This window comes from Pleurodeles waltl, chromosome 7 (assembly GCF_031143425.1).
Source record: "Pleurodeles waltl isolate 20211129_DDA chromosome 7, aPleWal1.hap1.20221129, whole genome shotgun sequence".
NCBI lineage: Eukaryota > Metazoa > Chordata > Amphibia > Caudata > Salamandridae > Pleurodeles > Pleurodeles waltl.
This window is the reverse complement of record NC_090446.1, coordinates 1,539,750,799-1,539,771,567: the sequence shown is the minus strand read 5'-3', so window position 1 is coordinate 1,539,771,567 and position 20,769 is coordinate 1,539,750,799. Positions and strand designations below refer to the sequence as shown.

General features: G+C 46.0%; 1 protein-coding gene across 2 annotated transcripts in view; it reads right to left on the bottom strand.

Moving 5' to 3' along the window:
• Nucleotides 1-20,769, bottom strand: part of LOC138246665 (carcinoembryonic antigen-related cell adhesion molecule 16-like) — a 207,751-nt gene that overhangs the window by 34,155 nt on the left and 152,827 nt on the right. For both annotated transcript variants that reach the window (XM_069201410.1, XM_069201411.1), the window contains exons 10-13: nucleotides 19,252-19,277; nucleotides 13,137-13,181; nucleotides 9,071-9,106; nucleotides 1,643-1,678 (exon numbers count right to left, since the gene is read on the bottom strand). In XM_069201410.1, coding sequence (XP_069057511.1) covers nucleotides 1,643-1,678; nucleotides 9,071-9,106; nucleotides 13,137-13,181; nucleotides 19,252-19,277 — 143 coding nt within the window. The remainder of the gene's footprint in view (nucleotides 1-1,642; nucleotides 1,679-9,070; nucleotides 9,107-13,136; nucleotides 13,182-19,251; nucleotides 19,278-20,769) is intronic.

Genomic DNA, 20,769 nt, shown 5'->3' with positions numbered 1-20,769 from the left:
TATGAGGCTGACAGGGACAAAGGCACAGTCCATCAATCATCATCACATTACAATTATGTGTTCTCTCTCTCTCTCAACAGGGAGAACTCTGATCGAAAAGGGCAAGTTTAACAGTACAAGATACTCTCTTTTCCCATCACTGGAGGGATCTCCCTCTGCCTGACACCCTCAGACACCAATGGACACCAATGCACACCACTTCTTATTCAAAGGGCACTTTCATTCACCACAGGATAGTCATGTTCAACGGGTGATGTGTTGTCCCTTCTCACATAGCACACAAAGTTCTCACAGGAACTACGGGGCATATTTTGACGCATTCCCAGATTTACAGGAGCCTGTAAACCCGGGGATGCGCCTAAATCTTACACCTCCCCAGGGGAGGTGCAATGAGGAGAAATATTTGTATTTCTCCTTGTTTTGTGTTGCAAGCCTCCTGGGAACATCTTTGACGCTATTGTGGCGCTTTGCTCTACTAGCTTCAAAAATGTAAACACAATCCCGCCCACAACGCAGAGGCTGCCTGTATTGGAGCTAGGCAACCAAAACAGCACCAGCACAGTTGAAAAGGACGGGGATACACCACATTGCATAGATACGCTGCATTTCTGTCCTTTCCTTTTGACGCAGGGCAGCACGGCAAGATAATGCTGCACTGCCCTGTGCCAAATTCTCATAAATTTGGCCCTTTGTGTTGTATGCCTCCATAAAAAACAAAGCCGGATGCCTGGCAACGCTAGGGTGGATGTTTGTGCTACGCAAATGTGGATGTCTGCAGACTAATTAGGAGGTTTGTGATTCACTGTAATGCAAGAGCCCCAATCTTATCCCTTATCCTCGCTATAGTGTACCTTCCGGTTTCCATAAGTTTTGTGGTGAAATTTGCCAGTACTGCACACGTGATCACATTCACTCTTCCTGCAAGGCAGGTGCGTAGCTTTCATTGGTGAAGCAGGTGCAGTGTGCACCAGCGCTGCAAGGCAGTGATGCTGGAAGAGGTTGTACCACGAGATAAAGCTGCATGGTGAGCGGACGTATAAGAATAACAAGTAACTAGATGAGCTGTGCAGAGCTCAGTAGTAGAGATCTAAGCAGGATGATGCTCATATTATAAGGAGTCCTCTTGCACCTTCTAGTAACACCCACACAGGGGCAAATGCCAGACCTGCGGCCTGATTTAGAGTTTGGGGGATGGGCTACTCCATCACACATGTGATAGATATCCCGTCCCCAGTATTACGAGTCCATTGTATCCTATGTGCATCGTAATGCAGCAGATGGCATATTCCTCATGTTTGTGACAAGTAACCCCTCCGACAAACTCTAAATCAGGCTCCGAGGACCTGATTCAGATATTGGCGGACGAGTTACTCCGTCATAGCGCTGACGGATATCCCATCTGCCGAAATCTAAATCCCATAGAAGACAATGAGATTATATTTCGGCGGATGGGATATCCGTCATGGTTGTGACTGAGTAACTCATCCGCCATGATCTCAATCAGCCCCCCAGTCAGTGCATTGTTTGCGCTTTTTTGCTGTTAGTAATGGTCTGCCAAATTACAGCTATTCATGCATTAAATCATGCACAATGGTCCTCCCCTCAACACCCCAACACCACAGTTATTTTAAGGTTGCTTTACCTGGTTGTTTTACAAGAGTCTCATATCTGTGCTCAGCTGCAAAAGAAAGAGACACACATTAGAGTACAGTCCATTTGTGTGTGACAGAGACATTAAAAGGCTGCTTCTTACACGTTGGAAAAAGACCTGGGTGCATATTTAAGAGCCCCTATCGCGACCTTAGCGCCGCCATAGCATCATTTTGTTTTTGCTAAGGTGGCGCTAAAGTGGCTTTTCTGCCGCACTCTATTTGCAAAGTGTTGCACGGCATGCATTGCGCCACTTTGTAACCCCTTGCTCCACATTGTGCCTGCGCCAGGTATAACGTATGCAGGGGGGTGTTCCAGCGCTAGGAGGCCTGCAAAAATGGCACAGTGAGATTGATAAGATTCAGGAACAGATCTGCAAGGCCCTAGTGCCTCCTTGCGCTATAAGCGGGTGTTAAAACGTCGCACCCCTTGTAGTCTATGGGCCTCCTTGCACTTCGCTGCACTCACGTCAACATTTTTTAAGCTAGTGCAGCAAAGCGCCACAATAGCGTCAAAAATTGTAAATACGGTGCAACCATGGTGTCGTTAGGTGCCGGTGGGGGGCGCAAGAGAAGTGGAGCATTGGTAACAATGCACCACTTTTTCTTAACTGTGGGCCACGGTGTCTCTTTTAGTCGGTGGGGTTGGGGCTCCCAAAGATTGCAGAGTTCCATCACTTTGCCAAACTTCTCAAACTTGTGAGAGAAAGATTTATGCACAAAAATTAATTGAAAGAGATTGTTCGAAACTTTTTTCGGCAAGAGAATGATCCAAGGATGGGCCTCTGCACAAGGCCTTCTGCTGCAGGATTACTCATGGAGGAAGATTCATCCCGATCTGTGCATATTGTAAACTTTATAGACTTTACAAACTTTGGTCATTTCGAAAACATCGCACAGTGTTAAAAAATAAAATAAAAATCGACGTATCAGTAAACTTTCGGTCACTTCACGCATCCCTACCATGGAGAAGGGAGTCGAAAATCTGATCTTTGGAAAAATCCTGTCTCTTCCGTCAAGATCTACCCTCCCGGTACAACTTAGCCCTTTCACCCCCTCTGCCCTTGCACCGTTGAGCCACGTGTGCCCCACGTCCGCGGTGCCACGTGCCCCAGCTAGTCATTTAGAATGTTTATATGGGCAGATCTAGCGCCGAGGAGCAGATAGGCGCTTTAAAGAGGACTCTTTACATAGGTTGGCACAAGGGCGTGGGGTACAGCAGAGAGTAAATGCCATCAGCAGAAGCGGCCGGCACCACGGGTTGGAAGGCGGGACCCTACAAGTGCCCCCAAGCAGGCAACCCCCTCCGTTGTGCTTTCTCACGTATTTGCTTTGCTCATATTTCCATTTTCATCGGTGTAACTGCACCCCAGCAATCCGGGTTTTATCATATTTATTTTCTGAACGTTTTGATCTGTATTTATCCATAGTTACTTTTGTCTCATTTTTTTGGCGTGTATACATACTTATTTCCTGAAGCTGTAACTTGAGTGTTTCCTGGTTTATTTTAGCAATAAATATAGACTTGGATGTCTGATGCTGTTAGTCTTTTTAGTAACTATAGTATAAAGGCTGACATAAAACCGCAGCAGAGAATAACAAATCTGAGGTTGGTTGTGTTTGAATAAAGCCCCCAGCGGGGACCTGCGCAGTTCGAAGCACTGGATGAATGTATGTGGACAGTAAGAAATCACATCAGAAAACAATGCTGAGAGGAGTTAGGCTGGTAAGGATGATAAAAGTGGCTGAATACGAAACTGAGGACCTCATTTACGGGCCCCTTGCACCGCCGGTGCGTCACTGTTATTTTGATGCACCAGCGGCGCAGGTTGCAGGGCCTTATATGCAAGGCCACGTGTGGCTTTTCATGGCCTTGTAGATATGGCCCCTTTCATGCATTACTCTGCGCAAAAGGGGCATTCCATAGACTGCCCCATGCAACACCCATGGAATTTGATGAATTCCCAGATTTACAAGGTTTCACACGGGTGGTGTAAGGGTGGCGCAACGTGGAGGAATAACATTATTTCTCCCTGTTTTTACCTCTTTCTATGTGTGCTAGAAGGTGTCCCTTCCTGCACAAAAACAACAATCCCCACAGTGCAGGCTTCCTTGAACCATGGTGCAAGGGTACCTGGGTTGGCGCGTGTCAGCGATTTGTGCACCAGCGCAGGGGGACAAGGACAGAAATGCGCTGTATCTTGTAGATCTGGTACATTCCTGCCCTTCTGGTTTGATGCGGGCAGCTGAGCAAAAAGGCTTGCGATGCTGCCCTGCGGTAAAACTTTGTAACTGAGGCCCTATCTTTACAGGAACGGGAATTTGCGTGAGAATGTTTTAGCGGCTGTGGGTGTATTTCTTGACAAAAACTAAGGAAAAGAAAACTAAAAATGAGACAGAGAGAGAATAAGAATAAATGCAGAATGAAAATGGTGGTGATTCATATTTTTAACCTTCAAGACGATTTGAGTGAAATGATGCAAACCAGAAGTTAATTTCAATGTATAATAAAGACGAATCGATGTTCTAGAGTGCAGGAGCAGGAAAGCATGCTCATCGTGCATACAGAAAATTAAAGTGGATTTACATAAAAAAGAGAATTTGTCAAACTTAGGTGCAAATGACTGAATGTGATTTAAAAAAGCAAAAGATACACATTTCCAAGACAACTGAAGACAATTATTACATGTGATCAGAGGAAAATAAAGAGATGTGAGTCTGAATGATTTGCATGTGAAGTGATTTTTGAACAACGTTTTTCCATAAAGAGAAGCTGACGGAGCTTGTGTACATGTATCCAGGATATGGGAGGATTTGAAGACCTTTACAAAGAATTTTCCAAATCTTATAGACGAGATATAAGAGTTGTATACTGAGGAAGTGAGAACTGAGACTATTTTGAATGAACATTGGCAAGGTCTCGATGGGTTGTTTTTAATTGTGGTATATAAAGTGACATAACTCCCCTAAGGTCTGACTCCATCTGATGTGGACCTCAATTCTATTGTGATTAATGGAGGCCACCATCTTCCTTCTTTCAAACAAGAGAAGTCACCATCTCTCCTGATTTATGCTGAATCATTGTCAAGCCTGCTATTAAACGCAGATGTCACCTGATCTTATCCTTCTAAGAACTATGAAAGCGTCAAGCCCTTTGCTGGATGACACAGATACAGCCATTAATGAGACATTTGTCTGAGTCAACTACTCTACACCATGTCAATGTTGATAAAGAACGCATACTGACAAATAACCATAATAGTAATCTAAAATAATGTTCTTCTGCCTTCCATGTTCATATGGAAAGGCCTAGGACACATACCGTGATGCACATACTCTTCGTAAGACATTCTTATACTTCTGTCAGAAATTTAAATTTCTGAAAAAAATTACCATATAAGAACCACCATTTGTCAGGAGAGTTCCTTTGCCCAAAGTATCACCTGAGATTCTGCCAGAGACAGTCTCACCTACCGCTGGCACACCTCACACTGCGTAGATGCCACATCTCACCTCAAGCTGATAGGGCTGAGTCCCGGAGAAAGGCACGAACCTCTACGGCAGTGTGTGTTTGCCCTTCGCTGGCTACACTGTTTCACACCTGTGCTGTTAAAGACAGGCTTTGCCGTCAGCAACAGGTGCAGTGTGTCTCTTCTCCATAAGAAACTCTAGACTGCAGGTTACTCTTCCTTCCATGCTTAGTATAGTGAATAGAAATAGACAATAGGATGCCAGGTTCTAGATGACATTTTAATGACATTTTTAAAATGCTGGGAGTGTTCAGCCTATCTTCTGTATTGATAACATGCCTTCTTGCAGTTTTGATAATATTATGTGCAGCTGTTTTAGATGTGCTTAAAAATAGATTTGTCCTGTAGCAATAAATATCTTTAAGTTAAAGGTGTTCATTCTTCTTAGTACGGTATGTGTGATACTGTGAATAATGAAATGAGGGGTATTGCTGATTCACGGGGGCCCGATCCGGTTAGGGATTGTTAGCAACCCAAAAGCAATGCTTTTTTGTCAATTACACATTGAATAGTATTTTGTGGGACTACAGTACCTCATCTTTCACATACATGGCCTTGTAGAGTCACAAGAAAGTTGCACCTTACGGAACAAGAGATTTGTAAGGTGAGTGTAAGACACTAGAACAGTGGTCAGACCAAGAACCACAAATAGATGCCCCTATTTTAAGCCACCTCTCATCGTCATGCCAAAGTAGTATCAGGCAATTGAGCATTTCAAAGTAAATACTCCACAAAAACAAATAAATTGATAGAAAATGCCGAGAGTGAGGCAGACGTCAGATGAGCCACCGCAAGCATATTATGAGAGATTGGTGCAGATTTACAAACAGCAGAGAGCAGATGATGATCCAGTAAAGAAGGGCATTTCTGAACTCATTTCGGCTTCGGTGTTGGGATTGTGTCCGGAGATCAGAGCGGATTAGACAAGATCCTTGCATAGGTCAAGTGCTGCAGTGATTCCTGTGACGTGAAAAGAGAGAATGACAAAGGAGAAGTTGATAGTGGCTCAGATAAAGTTCTTTAACAAAGATGTTGCAGTTTGTTTAAGTTGGGAATGGTGGTGCTCGAGGTAGAGGCTTAACTAACAATGTTTTTATCACCAATAACATGTAAATGAAAACTGGAGCAAGTCACATTGGTGGTAAAGACAACAACTGGAAAGGAACTTGTAGATCTAATGTTAATGGACTTCAAAATAAATCACAAATTGTTCCTGAAATGCAGCAAAAATGAATCAGTTGGCAGAGGAAGGAATGATGCAGTCAACGCCAGCCCTACCGGCCTCTGCGTAGAACATGCAGAATGTAAGGTGGTTCGAAGGGAACGCGCTTTCAGCTCCACTCAAACAACAACTTGTGCAGAACAATGTGCTGGGATATCAACCAAAGTTTAACTTTAGCAAAAAACATTCAGTAGGGGAGGAGGACGCATGCTTGGTGCAGTCCTAGAGGTAGACCAGAGTGGCCCATAGACAGATCTGAAGTCAAAGGCCACCCATTATCACTGATACAGGTGCTTACCGGTACACTGTCTGCCCCTGGCAATGATCATGGTTTGAATAAACATATATGGTTCACCTTGGAACTCTGACTTGAGTAAGTTCACTGGACTCAGTCTTGTGATGACACAGATAGTCCCCATCTCACTCATGGACCATCTAAATTATTTTAATTAATCAATCAATCAATCAATCAATCATAAATTTATAAAGCGCGCTATGTACCCGTCAGGGTTTCGAGGCGCTGTGGGGGGGGGGGGGGGGTGGGGGGAGGGGGAGCTGTTTAGCGGGCGAAAAGCCAGGTCTTGAGGAGTCTCCTGAAGGCGAGGAGGTCCTGGGTCTGGCGTAGTGATGTGGGGAGGGAGTTCCAGGTCTTGGCGGCGAGGAAGGAGAAGGATCTTCCGCCGGAGGTCTTGCGCTGGATTCTGGGGACGATGGCGAGGGCGAGATTAGCCGAGCGGAGTTGGCGTGTGAGAGTGTAAAAGTTGAGTCTGGAGTTGAGGTAGGTAGGTCCGTTGTTGTGAAGAGCCTTGTGAGCGTGGGTGAGGAGTTTAAAGGTGATCCTCTTGTCCACGGGGAGCCAGTGGAGGTCCTTCAGGTGAGGGGAGATGTGACATCGGCGGGGTATGTCAAGGATCAGGCGGGCGGATGCATTTTGGACACGCTGGAGTCGTTTGATGTCTTTAGTTGGGATGCCTGTGTAGAGTGCGTTGCCGTAGTCAAGTCTGCTGCTGACGAGGGCTTGGGTCACCGTCTTTCTGGTTCCTGTTGGGATCCACTTGGAAATTCTGCGGAGCATTCAAAGGGTGTTGAAACAGGAAGAGGAGACGGCGCTGACCTGTTTGGACATGGTGAGGGCGGAGTCCAGGATGAGAGTCTGCAATGGTTTCTAGTGTTATATTAAGGGCCATGACGTCCATCACTACCATAAACTCCTATGAACACATTATCATTTCTTTTACAGATAACTGCAACTCTGCAGCTGTTTGTGTGGAAACCTTGACCCAATTTTTACTTGCCTGACAGTCACCACTGACCGCACTGAGGCCCAAATTCTCAAAGCTGTCAGGCAATGCTGGGCAGCACCCAAAGATGCTGTGCTGCGTGATAGGGAGAGAGCAGGAGGACATCATATTCACAGAAATATGGGACTCGTCTCCCCCTCCCTAGCGCCGGCTAGCTGAGCACCACGCACACACCTTAGCGCCATAGTACTTGGGTGTGTGCATGAGTCTAGTATGTGTGCTGTACAATGCGGCACACATGCAAAGTCGGACAAGCACATAGAAATGAAAACATTTCTCCGTTCAGCACCTGCTTTCGAAACGGCGTTAAAGTTTTGGCGCAAAGCCCTGTCTCCTATTGTTAGTAAATAGAGTATTGCATCAAACGGCATGTGTGGTTGGAACGCCCATGTACCATGTGTGCTTGGCGCTGCTGTGCGTTACTTTTAAGGTACTTTCCAATGAAAAACAAGTTTTGCACTGGAAAGTAAATTGGGGAAAAACATTTTGTGCTGGTTAGTGCCACTTTTATGACGCTTGCCCAGTGCAAAATGTTTATGAATCTCTCCCTAAGAGTCACTTAAAAGATGATGTGGTTTGAGTTTTTCTAAAATGAATACATAGAAATGGGCGTTTTGCTGTTTGTCTGTATCTGTATAGATAGGAACAATGAACTGAGATTTATTTATAATAATGTAATGAAGGTTCAGTTGTTTTTTTCTCTTCTAATGACTGAGTGTGAGGATGGACCCTGTGTGCCAGATGTGTACACCACTGTCTCACTCAGGCTCAAGAGTGGAGGGAGTGAGTGGAGGTCTTTATTTTTTGCTATCTCTATCAGGCTTAGTACCCCCCTGAGTAGGGGGCAGCCCCTTGAAAAAGGCAATGCCTATAAGCAGACATTGTACCATTTTAGCCACGCTTCTGACCTCACACTGGCAGAGCCCATGCCACACCCTTTTGCCAAAGAACATGACTAGATGAAACTCAATCTCCAGACATCAAAGGTGCAGACAGTGCCCCCACCCTGGCATAAAACCTTCTCCCAGTCCACTGAAGCATCACACAAACTGTACAGTGGGCCACTTGAAGATGTTTCGTCTCACGTCTCCCAGGACAATGTGGGCATTCCTCAGGATACTTTCAGAGTCTCCAGAAGGCAGGAGGAGGCTAGTGTTCCTTTAATGTAGCCATACAACAAATTCCCATCACAGTCTGTCTTCTTAAAGGAACCATCTTCAGGTGATACCAGCCCTGCAGTGAATGACCCTCAGTGGACACGTGCTCCATCCACAGAGCCATGTGATGGCATCACTGCCGCAAGCCAGCTAGCCACATCAAACTCTACACAGAGGTACCCTCAGCACAGAGGAAGGAGTGCCAGCTCACCTGGTCTTGGTTCCACGTTGATGTAGAATGGTTCGTCTGTAAAAGAAGGAGTAGTGTTAGATTCTCAAGGTGCAACCATGATATCCAGTGATGAATACCTGAGCTCTGCATCTCATCATCATGCCTACATTTAATGCTCCAACTTGTTTCCCACATACATGCAATAAGTGTTCTCAAAGGACAGTACTGCTGTCTCACATGTTAGCTTGCAAGACCTTTGTAGTCCGAGGAATAGCTCTTCTGAATGAGGTCTGCGTGTTATGCCTGTAAGGTTTCTGCCCCCTGAGGGGCGTCTGCTGTCTTTGCCTGAACATCTAAGTTCCATGGAATCTTAGGGATAGCTCTGCCGTCTCAGGGCTGAACCAAGAAACCCTGTATATCCTTAGGGATAGCTCTGCTGTTTGGCGATTGAACCAGTAAGCCCTGTGTATCCTAAGAGATAGCTCTGTAGTCTGAAGCTTGAACCAGTAAGCCCTGTGTAACCTTCAGGATAGTTCTGCTGTCTGAGGCTTAAACCAGTAAGCCCTGTGGAATCTTAGGGATAGCCCTGCTGTCCGAGGCATGCAGTAGAAACCTCCTGTGTAACCTTGGGGATAGCTCTGCTGTTTGAGACTTGAACCAGTAAACTCTGCATAACCTGAGGGATAACTCTGCTGTTTGGGGCTTAGACCAGTAAGCCCTGTACATCTTTAGGGATAACTCTGTAACCCCAGAGATGGACATGTTGTCTTGTATCCTTGCTCTCAAGATCTCTGTAACTGGGAGATATGTCTGAGAGTTCAATTATTAACATCTGGGTAACCGCAGCAATAGGTGCTCTCTATGAGAACCTGCAGTACTTATGAAAGAGATATTATAGCTCGGCTGTCTGATATCTGTGATCGTAAAGGTGCCTTAACTTAAAGAGTGGCTCTTAAGCTGAGACATAGGTCTGCTGTCTGAAGCAAACGTCGTTCAACTCTCATTGGTGGAGAACAGCTCCGTTCGCTGTGGCATGTGCTATGTGAGTGCCCCTGGCCCGAGACATACCTGTGCCTTCTCAGGCATGATTTTCACAGACCTGTGTGATCCGATGAGCAGGTTGTATATCTGAGTCCTGCCAATGTACGATCTCTATATTTTGTTTAAAAGCTCTGCTGTCTGAACTGGGCAGTCTGTGTGACCTGAGAGACAGCTGTGCTGCTTGAGACTTGAAGATTGCAGTAAGCAGAGCAGTGTCAACTGAGGCCTGTTAAATATCTGCACTCTCAGGCCCAGCCCTTCTCTCTGAGACTTTAGCCTGTATGAACCCAGGGACTCTGAGACTTGACCCTGTAAAGTGGGTAAACTCTGGGGCTCTGAGACTTGAGTGTGGAAGGTGTGTAAACTCAGGGACTCTGAGATTTTTCAAGCCTGTAAGATGTGTAAACTCAGGGAGTCTGAGACTTGAGCATGTAAAGTATGGAAAATCAGGGACTGTGAGACTTCAGCCTGCAAGGTATGTAAACTCAGGGACTTTGAGACTTGAGCTTGTAAAATGTGGGAACTCAGTGGCTCTGCGACTTGAGCCTGTAAAGTATGTAAACTCAGGGACTCTGACACCTGAACCTGTAAGGTATATAAACTCAGGGAATCTGAGACTTGAGCCTGTAAGGTGTGTAAACTCAGGGACTCTGAGACTGGAGCATGTAAAGTGTAGAAACCCATAGACTCTGTGACTCGAGTCTGTAAAGTGTGGAAACTCAGGGGCTGTGAGACTTGAGCCTGTAAGATGTGTAAACTCAGGGACTCTACAACCTTTCAAGCCTGTAAGATGTGTAAACTCAGGGACTCTGAGACTTGAGCTTGTAAAATGTGGAAACTCGGGGACTCTGAGATTGAGCCTGTAAGATGTCTGTAAATTCAGGGTGTCTGAGACTTGAGCATGTAAGATGTGTGTAAACTCAGGGACTCTGAGTCGCGAGCCTGTAAGATGTGTGTGAATTCAGGGACTCTGAGACTTGAGCCTTTAAGGTTTGTAAACTATGGGACTCTGAGACTGTAGCCTGTAAAGTGTGGAAACTCATGGACTCTGTGACTTGAGCCTATAAAGTGTGGAAACTCAGGGGCTCTGAGACTTGAGCCTGTAAGGTGTGTAAACTCAGTGACTCTGACACTTGATCCTGTTAAGTGTGGAAACTCAGGGTGTCTGAGACTTCGGCCTGTAATGTGTATACACTCAGGGTCTCTGAGATTTGAGACTGTAAAGTGTGTAATCTCAGAGACTCTGAGACTTGAACCTGTAATATAAGTGTGAACTCAGGAAGTCTGAGACTTCAGTTTGTAATACCTGTGTGAAGTCAGGGGACTCTAAGACCTGAGCCTGTAAGATGTATGTAAACTCGGTGACTCTGAGACTTGAGCCTGTGAAGTGTGGAAACTCAGGGTATCTGACACTTGAGCCTGTAAATTGTATAAACTTAGGGTCTCTGAGACTTGGGCCTGAAAGGTGTGCAAACTCAGTGACTCTGAGACTTGACCATGTAAAGTGTGTAAACTCAGGGACTCTGAGACTTGAGCCTGTAAGTCATGTGTGAACTCAGGGAGTCTGAGATTTGAGCCTGTAAGATCTGTGTGCACTCAGTGACTGTCTCTAAAGAACATTTCTACCACTGCCTCTGAGGAAACAGTCCAGTAAAACTGATGGGGCCACTGATGGAGCCACGTGCCCTCTGAGGAGACACTTCAGTAAAACTGATGGGGCCACTGATGGAGCCACGTGCCCTCTGAGGAAACAGTCTAGTAAAACTGATGGGGCCACTGATGGAGCCACGTGCCCTCTGAGGAGACAGTCTAGTAAAACTGATGGGGCCACTGATGGGCTGCATGCCTTTGAAGAGAAAGTCCAGTAAAATGGATGCAGCCATGTGTCTCTGAGGAGGTAGCCCAGTAAAACTGATGGAGCCACTGATGGGACCATGTGCCTCTGAGGAGAAAGTCCAGTAAAACTGATGGAGCCACTGATGGGGACATGTGCCTCTGAGGAGACACTCAAGTAAAACTGATGGCCACTGAAGGGGCCATGTGCCTCTGAGGAGACACTACAGTAAAACTGATGGAGCCACTGATGTATCCATGTGCCTCTGAGGAGACACTACAGTAAAACTGATGGAGCCACTGATGTATCCATGTGCCTTTGAGGAGACACTCAAGTAAAACTGATGGAGCCACTGAAAGAGCCACTGATGGAGCGACGTGCCTCTGAGGGGATACTCCAGTAAAACTGATGGAGCCACTGATGGGGCCCTGTGCCTCAGAGGAGACAGTCCAGTAAAACGGATGCAGCCATGTGTCCCTGAGGAGACAGTCCAGTATAACTGAGAGGACAACGTGTCTCTGAGGGGACAGTCTAGTAAAACTGATGGGACCACGTGTCTCTGAGGAGACAGACTGGTAAAACTGATGGGGCTATATGCCTCTGAAGAGAGTGTAATAAAACTGATGGAGCCACGTGCTTCTGAGGAAACAATCCAGTAAAACTGATTGGCCACGTGACTATGAAGAGAGGGCTAGTAAAACTGCTGCCTCTGAGAAGACAGTCCAGTAAAACTGATGAGGACAATTACTTCTGAGGAGACATTACAGTAAAACTGATTGGGCCCACGACCCTCTAAAGAGACAGTCCAGTAAAACTAATGAGCCACGTGCCTCTGAGGAGACACTCCAGTAAAACTGATGGAACCACTGATGGGGCCACGTGCCTCTGAGGAGACAGTCTAGTAAACCTGATGGAGATACTGCTTCTGATGAGACAGTCCATTAAAACCGTTGGCCACTGATGGGGCCACGCGCCTCTGAGGAGACAGTCTAGTAAACCTGATGGAGACACTGCTTCTGATGCGACAGTCCAGTAAGCTGATGGGGCCACATGTCTCTGAGGAAACAGTCCAGTAAAACTGATGGGAGCACAAGCACCATAAGGCTTGCCACATCCTTCCACAACCACACATCTATGCTCATGTCATTGCACCTTGAGAACATGGTAAGGACATGCCAACCGCATGACAATAGTGAAGGACATGCTTAAAACATACAAACTGCTACTTACCCTTTTGAGCAACCTTGTCCAAGACAGTTGAATAAGGAGAAACAGCTATTAAAAAAGAAGAAAAAGGTCAGTCGACATCAGGTCAGAAACAGCCTTATTGGAGGGCACAGCAGGGGCCAATATTGACTGAAGTGTGGGGATACCCACTCTGAAGGGAAAGGGGATCCCGTATTTAGAAAGTGAAGAATGAAATAGTACAAACTTACCACAAGATGCCTTACGAAGCTGTAAGATACATGTGAACTCAGGGACTCTGAGACTTGAGCCTGTAAGTTATGTGTGAACTCAGGGCGTCTGAGACTTGAGCCTGTAAGATCTGTGTGCACTCAGTGACTGTCTCTAAAGAACATTTCTACTACTGCAGGCAGGGTACCACATGAACATGGATCTGCTGGCCATGTGCCTCTGAGGAAACAGTCCAGTAAGACTGATGAGGCCACCGATGGAGCCACATACCCTCTGAGGAGACACTCCAGTAAAACTGGTGGGGCCACTGATGGAGCCACGTGCCCTCAGATACACTCACATCACCCCTCACCCGAGGAACCTCCACTGGCTCCCCATCTAGAAGAGATGCCAATTCATAATCCTCACCCATGCCTACAAGGCCCTCCATAACCTCGGACCCTCTTTCATTATGCAATGTCTGAAGTTCCACCAACTCTCCAGACACCTCAGCTCCACCTCTCTTGCCCTCATACACCCCTGCACAAGTCATAGCCACTGTGGTGGCCGCGCCTTCTCATACATCACTGCAAAAGCCTGGAACCACCTGCTCACCCCACCTATGGACATCCACCTCACTGACGGATCTAAGGGAGAAGCTTAAGACCTGGCTCTAAGGACAAATGCACAGCTCCCAGATACCCGCGGGGTGATAGCTTGCACTATACAAATGTGTATTGATTGGTTGACAATGTACAACAACTTCGGCCCCCAACTCACAGTCCTCAACCTCAGCAACCCTTACCAACCAGAGCATATCAGATGAACAATCACCACCTGGACACTGCACACTTCTTAATCCACCTCAGCCATCATGGAGCACCCTCTCACTCATGACCCCACCACTTCTTCAACCTCAGAACCAACCACATCAGCACTGCACTCATCCATCTCCTACACACCTCCATCACCATAGCAGTCTCCCCAGACAAATGGACCCTTCCTAAAAAAATATATGCCGACCCCAGCAAACACAAAAATTATCGTCTGATTTCGCTGCTTGACATCTTCCAGTCAGGATTCTGAGACAAACACAGCACAGAGACTCCACTCATCTCAGCCACAGACTTCATCTGAGCACTCCTCAATCATGGGGAGACCGTGGCCCTGATCCTCTGGGACCTCTCAGCAGCATTCAATCAAACAATCAATCAATCAGAATTTGTAAAGCGCGGCTACTCACCCATGAGGGTCTCAAGGCGCTGGGGGGGAGGAGAGCATTCAACATCGTATCCCACAACACCATCATCAACAGACTCCACAGCATAGGCATACAAGCAAACGCCCTTACATGGATCACCTCCTTCCTCACAGATGCACCCAGAGTATCCGGCTGCCTCCCTTCACTCCGAACCCAAAGATATCATATACAGCATACCCCAAGGATCATCCCCGAGCCCAACACCTACATGACCACTGTGGTGGACATCGTCAGATTCCACAGACTCAACATCACATCCTACGTAAACGATACACAGCTCATCTTCTTGCTGAAGACACACCCACAAACAGGACCATTTCCTACGACGTCATGACTAATGTATCCAAACGGATGAAGGCAAACTGCCTCAAGCTCAACTCCAACAAAACAGAAGTCCCAAAGTTTACACATCCATCTGGGACCACAGCTGGTGGGCATCCGAACTTGGACCCACCCCCACTGACCACATACAAAACTTCAGCATCATCGCCCAACAGTGAACTGACTATGAAGTAACAAATCAATGCAGTTGCATCCTCCTGCTTCCACAATCTCCACATGCTACACAGGATTTTCAGATGGATTCCAGTCAACACCAGGAAAATAGTCTCCCAGACCCTTATCACCAGCAGCTTTGACTACAGCATCACTCTTTACTCCATCATGTCCACCCAGCTCCTCAAAAGACTCCAGTCCATACAGAACACATCAGCTTGACTCATTCTGAACCTCCCCAAATGTGCCCATATCACCCCCCCACCTTTGAGTCCCCCACTGGATCCCTATCCACACAAATCAACACAGCCACCTCCTCCTGCTTCTACACTTACACATGCTATGCAGGATTTTCAGATGGACTCCAGTCAACACCAGGAAAACCGTCACCCAGGCCCTTGTCACCAGCCGCCTCGACTACGGCAACACACTCTACATCGGCATCTCCATTCATCTCCTCAAAAGACTCTACACCATACAGAACGTGTCAGCTCGACTCATTCTGGACCTCTCCAAATGTGCCCACACTATCCCCCACCTCACCCCAGTCCTCCACTAGCTCCCTATCCATAAGAGATGCCAGTTCAAGAGCCCAGCGCATACATACAGGGCCTTACAAAACCAAGGACCAACCTACATCAACCACCGACTGAACTTCCATTAACCTCCCAGACTCCTCCAGTACTCTGGCCCTCACACACACCCTGAATCTGTCACAGCCACAGCAGTGGCCGCTCCTTCTGCCACATCGCTGCCAACACCTGGAACGACCTGCTCCTCCACCTTCATACAGCACTCTCCCTAGAAGACTTCAGGAAGAAACACAAGACCTGGCTCTTTGACGTAGACTTCATACCCCAGCACCCAGAAACCCCCAGGGGTGATAGTGGTGCACTCTACAAATGATTGATTGATTGGAAGGTGGGTGCAAGTGGTCAGCTCACTTCAGCCGCTGACTTACTTCAGTTTGAAAGACTGCATTTTTCTCTTTCACAAGGAGCACATCACACTCAAGCTTGTTCTCTTAAGTGCCAGAATCTCTGTTTTTATTTTATTATAAGTTTAGTGTTGTCTTAGTGATAGGGTCTTTTGACCAGTTTGTTCTGTGATCACAGGGCACATTTCGGCTTTATCAGTTCCTGTCCCCTGCTAATGTTGCTGTAAATTCCTTTTGCAGTGGCATTTGTTTATCTGACTGCTTCAGTTTCTGAGCATGCCAGATTGTGTTGATTTTAATCTGTTTTATATGAAGTTATCCTCTTTTTAGATTAAATGCAACGAAGTGCATTTATGACCGCATTCCTCTATGGCATGTTGGTATGTATTTTAACAGAGGACTGCAGTTATACTTTTGAGTCAGTTCCGTCTGTATGTCCTGCTTGTACGTCTTTCTAGTTCTCTTTCAGTATTCTTTATGCTTATATAGACATTTAACTATTGTATTACTAATTGAAGCTGTGCTGTTTAGTCAAATTTCCTGATCTATCTATCTATCTATCTATCTATCTATCTATCTATCTATCTATCTATCTATCTATCTATATTTGCAAGCCTTTGTATCTCTCTTTTCAACTTTCTCTACTGACTGGTAAAAAAAACTTACAATAACATTACAAAAAAAAGCATTAGTAAATTCAAGAGGCTGGCAGCTACCACTCTGGAATAGTTTCATCCATCAGACAGGTGAGGTGCAGGTAAAGCTGAAGGGACAGCATCTGCCTCCTTTCGGCACATCCTGTTTATATCTTGAACAAGGAGAAGAGCTCCCACTATGGACTAATGAGGGAGCCGCCTTCCTATGAGGTGTAAACTGTGGCTATCTCAACGCCCCACTTGTTGAGATTGTATATTTTTTGTAAAGTTGAATTCCACTGGTGTTGGTTCACTATAAGACTCTGTCCTAAGGTAAGATAGTAAGACAGCCATAACTTGGGGGAAGGAGGGCTCACAAATGCTGGGGCCCGGTGCCACTGCACATGCTTCACTAATTATAGCTTGGCTTTTGCTGTACTTAGAGGCTGCCACATCAACACAAAACTATTGGTCAGCACTTACTGCATGGAGTTCACAGCACATCTAGCGTGTTACCTATCATTCCCTCTGATTGGTGGCACTCTAGCGTGCACCACTGGTCATCGCCCCACCATCTGCATACTAAGGTGAGTCCACTGCGGAGCTGAATGCACAGGAAGCAACAAACTGAGGTTCTACTGGGCGAATTATATAGTCTTTGTGTTGTTCAGAGACGTACCAGGCACCCTGGCCTCTGTTCAACCAGCAGAAAGCTCAGATGCGGCTAAAAACATTTTATGTGGTAGGCCTCAAGGATTGAATGACGTCAACAGCCTAGTGGTGCTAGCCCTATAATGACATTCTGTGGGCTCTGCTGAACAATCGGAAGTCCCCAAAAGGTGGCATGCAGTGCTTACGATATCAGGCACCTTCCATGATCATGAATCCATGAACTCTCCGGGCAGAAGAAGCCTAGAGAGCTGGCAGACTTCTTTGGGAGATAGAAGTAGTGCCCGTGCACAACCAATCACAAATCAGAATGCGATAGCACTTGAGAGGAGGAAACACAGACCCTCCAGTGCCTGCAGGAGCCAGTCCTTCTGAAGGAGTGTGAATCTGGACCGTACAAGATCCCCTCACACGCTAACCACGGTTGTCTGAGGAAGAGGAGGTGAGTCCTTTGCCTCCTAGAAGGGGGGGAAGAAAGAAAGAAAGAAAGAAAGAAAGAAAGAAAGAAAGAAAGAAAGAAAGAAAGAAAGAGGGGAAGAAAGAAAGAAAGAGGGGAAGAAAGAAAGAGGGGAAGAAAGAAAGAGGGGAAGAAAGAAAGAAAGAAAGAAAGAAAGAAAGAAAGAAAGAAAGAAAGAAAGAAAGAAAGAAAGAAAGAAAGAAAGAAAGAAAGAAAGAAAGAAAGAAAGAAAGGAAGAAAGAAAGGAAGATAGAAAGGAAGGAAGGAAGAAAGAACGAACCCACTGCTGAGCCTATATTCAGAGTTTATGTGAGTTGAAGTGAAAAAGCTGCTGTCAGATAAAGAAGGTCACTCCAAAAAGGAGGAGATGGGATCTGGTACAGCTGGAATGTGCCCTGTGCTCACATGAGAAGCATCCTGCTGTCACATCAGGCTTTAAACACAAAGACAATGCTACAGTAATTATCAACTAAAAACAACAAAAACACTGACAATGAAGGGAACTACCCTGTGTGCACGGATGTTCTCCCTGTGAAAGGGCTACATCAGGGGTGGCAAGCAGCAGGAGCTGCAAACCTTTAAAAATAAAATGATAATAAACTAGGTTTATTATCGTTTTATTTTTAAAGGGGCCGGGGTTATGGGGGTGACAAGCAGTGAGGGGAGTGCACAGAGCACTCCACTCAGTGCGCATGTTTGTTTGGCCGGCCGTCTCAGGCAGGCCAAACACAAATGCTCAAAAGAGCTCTCTCCAACCTGGCACTCTGTTGCCAAGTTGGAGAGAACCTGCACAGGCTCCCAGTTTGCGTTGGAGTGCCCAACCAGGGCGCTCCAGCCAATCATAACGCTACTTTGAGCAGTGTCATGATTGGCTGTAGGGCAGGCTGGGAGCCTACAGTGCAGCAGATTGCGGCGGAGAGCGACAATGACGCTCAGGTAAGTTGTTATTATTTATTTATTTTTTACTTTTGTTTTATTCCCCCCGCCCCAGCCCGCCTTTTTTCCAAGTCACCAGCCGTGACTGAGCCACATGCAGTCCTTTAAAGTGAAGTTATCCAGTGGCTGAAGTAGGCTGACCCACTGCCCTATGCTCTGTGCTGTAGTGGGTGGAAGCGAAATGTGAATCTCACATCAGCACACCAATGGATGAAGAGAGCTGGCTGAAAGGTCTTACATATAATTTTAGTACAATCAAAAGGTCTCAGGTAACACCAGACCTAATACATATAATTTCTGACCTATGGACGCCCCAAGCAAACACAGAGCCTACCAAAAACCTGCCTTCTTATTTTTATGTATGCATCTGGGAATGCTCCTTGTATCTATATGTCTCTCTGCCATGCTCACCTCATAGGCCAACTTATTTCAACACTTGCCATTAACATTTTTGATGTTTACTTTTTTTCTTTTTCTGGGTCTTAATTTGTACCCGTTTGGCTCCCTATTTCCCTTTGCCCAACCTTTTCGTAACCAATAAAAGAGGATGAATACTGTACCTTCCAGGGATTTTCCAGTGTTGGATCTAGAAACAGACATAATGTTAATTACAGACTGTTCTCTCTTTAACCATTTCAATCACAAAGCAGGTGGGGTGAAGCTGACAACAGAGAATGGAAGTTCATGCAGATGAGAGGGAGGACACACACAAGATCATGATGTAACCACCGGAGAAACCTTCATGCCTGTGTGATCTTGACGTCATGAGAGCTAGGGTTAGAGTGAGTGGACTTATACCACTGTAGTTTTTTATCATTTCTTGTCATCAAGGAACTATTGTGGTATGAACCACTGAGAAGGTTGCCTAATATGTTGACTTCGTGGACCAGCATTTAATCAGATCGTCATGGTCTGTAAATTCAATGGTTTCCACAGGGGCACTTTCAGTAAATTGGGAGGCCTCTCTCTACCAGGGAAAATTAAGACTAGAGAGTCCATGATACCAGCTGGTGACCCGAAATGAGGAAGTATCTACAATGCTTAGAGATGTGTGTGTGGTGTGTGTGTGTGTGTAGGGTGTGGGGGCATGTGGGTGTATGGCATATGTGTGTGTGTGTGTGTGTTTATGCATGTGTGTGCGTGCATGCGTGTATGTGGTAGGTGTGTGGGTGTGTGGATTTGTGTGTGTATGTGTGTGTGTGTCCAATTGTACTACTTTATTTAAACCTCTAGAATATCGAAGGACAAAATATTGAAAGGTAAGAGCACATCATGAAGCGTAGATTTACTATTTCTAACTCCACATCTACATAACTTGGAGATATAAGTACCACGTCAGTATAGACATCGGAAATCTGGGTTTACCTGTTGATATTTATACATTTTGTTCCAGATATTGTGTCCATTCACTCCTCTGGGTTCGATATTCAGGGGATCTGTGTATGTGATGCCTCTGCTCTGAATGGTGGGTGCGGCTTTGTCTGTAAGTGCCTAGGGTGACTGTACAAAGTGACCACTGAATATGTGTACACATCTGGTATTTCTGTACTGCAAAGCTAGCCACAAAAGAAAAACGTGCTAGGCATTGTCAAACGTAAATACACAGTCATGGAGTGATTGGATTGGTAGCTGGATTCTAAGAGTGAAAGTAGACGATTGGTCATTTCTGAAGAGGTGTGTCCTTAGGTAGTACTAGAGCAGGGTTTGGACAGTTGTAATGGATACAGGAATGGCGTTCTACATCTTGGATGCATATTTGGGGAAGGCATGTTAATTTGTTTTTATATTTTTCCACTTCTTTGTCTCCAGTCTGATGGTGTCCTAGCTGTGGGTGTGATGAGGCCCATCAGAGATGGTGAGCTTGACAGCTAAATAGGCAGACATGCCAATGGTGAGGGTGTTGGAGGTAATGCAGCTGGTTTTGAATACATAATGTGGGTCAGCAAGGGGAGCTAATGGAGTTCCCTAAGTGTGGTGGTGATGTGGCAGAAGTTTTTGTCAGGCTGAACTGTGGAATGTGTGTTTTAAGCATGTACCTGAAGACACCTCCCAAAGAGACGGTCCTGTGAGATGAATAC